Raw genomic sequence first — 7529 nt, forward strand, 5'->3', positions numbered from 1 at the left:
CAGGGGTGAGGTAATGTTGAGGTCTGTAGACACAGTGGTCGGGAAATGTTGAGGTCTGTAGACACAGTGGTCGGGTAAGGTTGAGGTCTGTAGGCCCAGTGGTCGGGTAATGCTGAGGTCTGTAGGCCCAGTGGTCGGGTAATGCTGAGGTCTGTAGGCCCAGTGGTCGGGTAAGGTTGAGGTCTGTAGGCACAGTGGTCGGGTAAGGTTGAGGTCTGTAGGCGCAGTGGTCAGGTAAGGTTGAGGTCTGTAGACGCAGTGGTCGGGTAATGTTGAGGTCTGTAGACGCAGTGGTCGGGTAATGTTGGAGGACCGTAGACGCATGCTTACTTCCCTTCCACGTTACATTTCCAGCAATGACATCAGCACAGAACTGGGGGAAGCCAGTGAGACCCAGCTCCCCCCCCCCCCCCATCTACTGTCCAGAGATGTCTGGCCAGAAGTGGTCTTTGTGAAAGAATTGTGACCAAAAAGCCACCATACCTGAGAAGGGGAAACCAGGCTAAGAGACTCAACTATGCAGAAAAACATAGGAACTGGGGTGCAGAATAATGGCAGCAGATTCTCTGGACTAAAGTCAAAATGCAAAATCTTAGGCTGTAGCAGGCAGTAGTTTGTTGGTGAAGAGCTGGAGAGCGGTAACAATGATGAGTGTCTGCAGCCAACTGTGAAGCATGGTGGAGGTTCCTTGCAAGTTTGGGGCTGCATTTCTGCAAATGGAGTTGATCCTCAATGCTGAAACATATAGGCAGATACTTCATCATGTCATACCATCAGTGAGGGGTGTGATTAGCCCCAAACATACAGCCAACGTCATTAAGAACTATTTTCAGTGTAAAGAAGAACAAGGAGTCCTAGAACTGATGGTTTGGTCCCCACAGAGCCCTGATCTCACCGTCATGGAGTCTGTCTGGGATGACATGAAGAGATAGAAGGATTGGAGACAGCCAACATCCACAGAAGGTCTAAACTTAGTTCTCCGAGATGTACATAGAACAACCTACCTGCTGAGTTCCTTCAACAACTGTGTGCAACTCTACCTAGAATCAGGGATCCTCAAACTACGGCCCTTCAGCTGTTGCCTAACCACACATCCCATGAGGCATTGCAAGACTCTGACGTTCACAGACATGACTGGGCATGATGGGAATTGTAGTTCCTGAGGAGGGCCGTAGTTTGAAGACCCCTGACCTAGAAGAACGGAGGCTGGTTTGATGGTGGATCACACCAAATACTGATTAGATTTGGATTTCTCTTCTGTTCATTTACTTCTCGTTAATTGATAAGAAATAAACTATTAACACCTCGATTTCTGAAAGAATTCTTCATTTAACAGCTAATCACAGCGGTCACATAATCACAAACCCCGCCCCACCTCATTGCATCTGAAACCCCTTAAAGGGCCAGGAGGCACCAGTGCCAAGGGGATAAAAAGGGCATCAAAGCTCCTCTACACGCGTTAGCGATGGGTGGCTCTTAAATCTTAGGACAGACACACAAACGCATGGCAGAAACGAAAAAAAAAAAAATATTTATTTTAACAGATTAACGTTCTGCTTTCTGCAGCAGAAAACATCCAAACTCTAAAAGGGGTTTAAAACAGTTAACAACGTTTCTTGATTTGCAGCCACGTGACGGCCTTGCGGTAAGTGTGTGGCCGTGGCTGTAGAACCTTCATGATGCGACACAAAGTCCCTGATCTCCCCTCTCAGGGGGACGGCGGGACCCTTCTTCTTATCTGCGGATGATGTAAGAGGCCAGTAGGATGGCGCCTGCCAGCGTCACCCCCGTCAGGAGCCACCTCCCGAAGCGTTCTTGGCTTCTCCTGGTGTTGGCAGCTGCGTCGTGTCCATATAGAATGACAAACTCTTCCTGTGAAGAGGAAACAAGATTAGGTTAGAATGCACAGCAACGTCCCCCCACCCGCCCAGACTTACACTGTCAGCATCCGGGAGTGACAATCCTATCCCCAGCCATTTATATACAAACTGCAGGCACTCCCCAACACTTCTGACACACCAACATCTTTTTTGTCAAGTTTCCAACAGTCACACATCTTAGTGTTTTATCCAAGCGTTGCAGAACCAGCTATTGACCACTAGAGGGGGCTTACAGTAGAAGTGGGGCTGTACGGGTCAACTGCCCGTTTTGTCTAGGGGTGAGCAGGAAAGCATATACTCACCAGATCCTCTGGAAAATGGCGCTCCCCCACGGTCCAGCAGTGGACCCTTCCTGGTCTATGGAGCCTGCTCTGGCCGTGACGACGTCAGGACCAGTTCACTATTAAAGACTGCGGGGGTGCCAGGTCAGTCTTGTGCTAGGGGGATCAAATAAGTATACAGTGGAACCTCATATTACGAGCATAATCCATTCCAGGAGAATGTAATCCAAAGTACTCGCATATCAAAGAGAGTTTCCCCATAGAAGTCAATGGAAACGAAAATAATGTGTTCTGCTTTGACTTCAATGGCATGCAATACTGCATGTGGCCAGAGGTGGAGGGGGCGCCAGAGAACCTCAAAAACACTCGGAAAGGCACGGGGACAGCCAGGGCTAGTGCAAGGCAACATGTGCGCCAGCGCCGCCCAGGACAGAAAATTGACCATGACAGTCGCCCTCCTTTTAAGCCCCAGCACATAGGGCGACCCGGACAGCAGGGGGATCGGATCGGCGGGCGGGGGGGAAGCAATTACAAAGCAATCAAAAGGGAGAGAGAGGGGTGACAGGCAGCTGCTGGTGCGGACGTTTTTAATAAAATAAATGTTTAAATACAACCCACTCACTCTTCATGTCAGAGCTGTAGGCATGTCAGTCTGTGAAGTCGGCTGTCTCATTCTCACTTCCGATCCACGCTGCTGTTATCACTGAATCACTGGAGGAAGCCGAGTATACAGAGCCGTGGGGAAACTGCAATGTGCTGTCAGCCTGGGATTACTGTGACCAGAGTGGTTCCGGAGCCTTAACCACGCCTCCATCATCAGAGGCTGACAGTTCACATGAGTTTCCCGCGGCTCTGTTTCCTCCAGTGATTCAGTGATAATAGCAGCGTGGATCGGAGGGGAGAACGGGACAGCCGACTTCACAGACACTGACATGGAGAGTGAGTGGGTTGTATTTAAGCATTTATTTTATTAAAAACTTCCGTACCAGCAGCTGCCTGTCACCTCTCTCTCTCCCTTATGTTTGGACTCTGTATTCCCCCTCCTCTGTATTTTCACCCCCCTCCTCCTCTGTATTTTCACCCCCCTCCTCCTCTGTATTTTCACCCCCCTCCTCCTCTGTATTTTCACCCCCCTCCTCCTCTGTATTTTCACCCCCCTCCTCCTCTGTATTTTCACCCCCCTCCTCCTCTGTATTTTCACCCCCCTCCTCCTCCTCCTCTGTATTTCACCCCCCTCCTCCTCCTCCTCCTCCTCTGTATTTTCACCCCTCTCCTCCTCTGTATTTCACCCCCCCTCCTCCTCCTCCTCTGTATTTTCACCCCCCCCTCCTCCTCCTCCTCTGTATTTTCACCCCTCTCCTCCTCCTCCTCCTCCTCCTCCTCTGTATTTAACCCCCCTCTGTATTTTCACCCCCCCTCCTCCTCCTCCTCTGTATTTTCACCCCTCCTCCCCTGTATTTTCACCCCTTCCTCAGTATTGTCCCCCCCCTCCTCCTCCTCTGTATTTTCACCCCTCTCCTCCTCCTCCTCCTCTGTATTTAACCCCCCTCTGTATTTTCACCCCCCCTCCTCCTCCTCCTCTGTATTTTCACCCCCCTCCTCCTCCTCCTCCTCTGTATTTTCACCCCTCCTCCCCTGTATTTTCACCCCTTCCTCAGTATTGTCACCCCCCCTCCTCTGTATTTTCACCCCTTCCTCAGTATTGTCACCCCCCCCCTCCTCCTCTGTATTTTCACCCCTCTCTTCTGTAATTGTCCCCCTCCTCTGTATTTGCACCCTCCTCCTCTGTATTTGCCCCCCACTCCGAACCCCCTGCTGTCCGGACTCCCCTGTGTGCTGGTGCCCCGTGATACCCCCTGTCTGCTGCCATGGGGGTATTGGAAGGAGGGGTCTGTACTGAGGGGGTCTGCACTAAGGGGGATTCTATACTAGTGGGGGATCTGCACTAAAGGTGGGTTGTCTGCACTAAGAGGGGGGGTCTATACTAACGGAGGGTGGTCTGTACTAAGAGGGGGTCTATACTAACGGAGGGTGGTCTGTACTAAGAGGGGGTCTATACTAACGGAGGGTGGTCTGTACTGAGGAAGAGGGGTCTGTTCTTAGTAAGGGGGATCCATATATAATGTATGGTGTGTGTGTGCCGGTGTCAAGAAAGTGATTTATTTGTTCTTTACTCAGTGTTGCGTTAGGGAAGCAAACGCACAGCATTGCGCACGCCGTTTACCAATTTAGACCCTATTAGAGCCTATGGCTCTAATCAGGACGCCCATTAGAGCCGACGGCTCTAATCAGGCGCTTCCAAAACACACCCACCGCTGCAATTCAGATGCCCGGCACCCGACAAGGGGCCGGACACCTGAATAGAAGGCGGCAGCGGGGACCATAGATTCATGCATTGCATGAATCTATCTATTGGTGATAGACAGGTGAAGGAGTGAGGGGCCGGAGCTTCTGAACCCTCTATGGACGCCTCACAGAACCACAATATAATCCCAAACTATTTTATATCTTTCCACCCCCAAAAAAACGTAAAAATAAATCCACCCATTCCCTCGCCTTTGATGGAATGTTCAGCATTACGTAGAATAGCGAACGTAAACAATGAAAGGCGAAAGAACACGGCACTCCCAGCTGATCCCAGGGACATCCGCAGGAGTGTCCCCGCTGGGAGGTGAGCGCTCAGACAATGACATTCTTCACATAGTTTTTCCGACTATTCCATTCCAGTCAGGTCTCAGCCCTAGCAACAGGCGCGGGACGCACACAGGAGGTGAATACCAACTACACTGAAACACCAGCAACCTGCTTACGGATATTCCTACCCACAGAGACAGATTTATAGGGAATGCCAAACCCGTCCCATTGTTTTCTTGTTTACACAATATCACGGCTTGATGCACAGCTTTTTTTTGTGCGTTTAGCAGCGTTAAAAAAAATGCTCCCAACGTTGTGTTTTTAAAAAAGCATTTGGAGGCTTACATGCTCTCCAACCTTTTGGGTGTTCATTCATTTCATTGGCCAGAATACTAATTTATTCTGTATAAACAAAAAACAGTCACTCCCAGCGCTCAGAGGTGCTCCATGAAGGTCCAGTGCTAGAATTATTGCTCTCGCTCCAACGCAAGCCCAAATGTGGGCGGGACTTACATCTGCGTTCGCTTCGGTGCGTTCGCTACCAGGGCGCTTTTTTTTTATTGCTTATTTCACGTTTTTTTTAACACTTAAAAAAATAAAACACCTTTTGATCACTTTTATTTCTATTGTAAGGAATGTAAACATCCCTTGTAATAGGAATAGTGTGCGACAGGTCCTCTTTATGGAGAGATGCGGGGGTCAATAAGACCCCACATCTCTCCTTCAGGCTGGGGAAAATAAAAAAAAAATCACGATCCCATGCTCTCGCTCTAACGCACGTCCATATGTGGGCGGGACTTACATGTGCGTTCTCTACCAGGGAAAAAAGGGAGGGGGCTTAAAAAGTATATTTTTATTTTTTTAATTGCTTGTTTTGCGTTTTTTTTTTACACTTTCTCTTTAAAAAATATGTTGATCTCTTATTTCTATTACAAGGAATGTAAACATCCCTTGTAATAGGAATGGTGTGTGACAGGTCCTCTTTATGCAGAGATGCGGGATCAATAAGACCCCACATCTCTCCTCCAGGCTGAAAAAAAAAAAAAAAAAAAAACGTATATTATATATATATATATATATATATATATATATATATATATATATATATATATATATATATATATAAAAAAAATTACGATCCCATGCTTTCCAGCCGCGATCGCGGCTTTGCTTCAAGCGCGGCCCGGGCGAGATGTCACAATGACGCACCCGGGTCTCCGATGGTCATAGAGACCGAAATCTCTATGATCGTCATCCGGCAGTGGCCTGGTTCTTTCTCTGGGTACCCAATGGCACAGAAGAGCCCGCAGAAGCACTGGAGGGCGGTGGGAGTGTCCCCCTTCCGTCACCTGTAAGTACGATCTAGCAGCTGAGCCAGCATAGCCCCTGGTGTGAAAGGAATGATTTTATAATTTACCGTATATACCCGAATATGAGCCGAGGCCCTAATTTTACCACAAAAAAACTGGGAAACCGTATTGACTCGATTATAAGCCAAGGGTGAGAATGCAGCAGCTACTGCAAGCAGAAAAGAGGGTCAACAATGCCCATTGCAGCTTCACTGTGCCCATTCTCAGCCTCAGTGTACCTGTATTCTTGACAGGCTGCGGGCATCCATTTTTCAAAAGTCGCGGCTTCCTCCTGGTCCGTTCCTTCCGTGATAGTCAGTTAACCTGTCGGGTCGCGGGCATCCATTTTTCAAAAGTCGCGGCATCCTCCTGGTCCGTGATGGGCATTTGACACTGTGGTCGGCTACCGCCTATCACGGAGGCCCTCTCATCCTTGGACTCAGTTTCCCAACAGACACTGTGTTCAGTGTTCCGCCAATCACGGAGCTTCTTTCATCCTCGGACAAGAGGACGTCCGCGATTGTCGGAACACTGAACACAGTGTCTGCCGGGAAAGTCCGAGGATGAGAGGACCTCCGTGATAGGCGGTAGCAGTGTCAAACGCCCATCACGGACCAGGGGGAAGCCACAACTTTTGAAAAATGGACGCACGCGACCCGACAGGTACACTGACTCGAGTATAAGCCAAGGGGGCTGATTTCAGCCCAAAAAAAAGGCTGAAAATCTCGGCTTATACTCCAGTATATACGGTAAATAGCAGTTTTTACATGAACCTCTGCAGTTGCCGAGGGCAACACAGTCATATCATCACAATAAAAGAAGCTGGGGACAGGCAGACGACTTTGCTGAACACACACAGCACTGCACGCCCTCCATCCTTCCAACCACATACGGGGGACACCACCAAGCGATCTGCAAGGGACTTTTCCCCCACACATTCATCACGGACTGTCCCACTAAATCAACAGAACGCCAAATTGTTTTATTAGTGCTCAAGAGGAAATCACCCGCCTCTGCTCGGGAAATTCGCCTGTAAATAATTACCTTTGAAAGCATTATGTTACAAGTGTTTGATAAGAAAAATCTCTGTTGATCCTGCCAGAAATCTTGTCAGCTGATAATGCTTGCGCTGCATTGTTATTAGTTATAATGTTCCCAAGACTATTGAAGCACGTCCCTCTAGGTTACGCAGTAGAGGAGAGGTTTCTAGTCCTGGGGTGACACAGCTGCCTCTACATGCATAGAGTACAGTGACCGAGTGTTGTCACTCTTGGACAGCAGAGAGAGTACAGTGACCGAGTGTTGTCACTCTTGGACAGCAGAGAGTACAGTGACCGAGTGTTGTCACTCTTGGACAGCAGAGAGAGTACAGTGACCGAGTGTTG

The 7529-nt window shown here is 48.9% G+C and overlaps 1 protein-coding gene across 1 annotated transcript in view; it reads right to left on the bottom strand.

Moving 5' to 3' along the window:
- Window positions 1-1510: 1510 nt before the first annotated feature.
- BCL2L1 (BCL2 like 1) overlaps window positions 1511-7529 on the bottom strand; it is a 22557-nt gene continuing 16538 nt past the window's right edge. Inside the window, exon 3 of the mRNA XM_040329955.1 lies at window positions 1511-1872. Coding sequence (XP_040185889.1) covers window positions 1735-1872 — 138 coding nt within the window. The 3' untranslated portion in view covers window positions 1511-1734. The remainder of the gene's footprint in view (window positions 1873-7529) is intronic.

This window comes from Rana temporaria, chromosome 12 (assembly GCF_905171775.1).
Source record: "Rana temporaria chromosome 12, aRanTem1.1, whole genome shotgun sequence".
NCBI classification, from domain to species: Eukaryota; Metazoa; Chordata; class Amphibia; order Anura; family Ranidae; genus Rana; species Rana temporaria.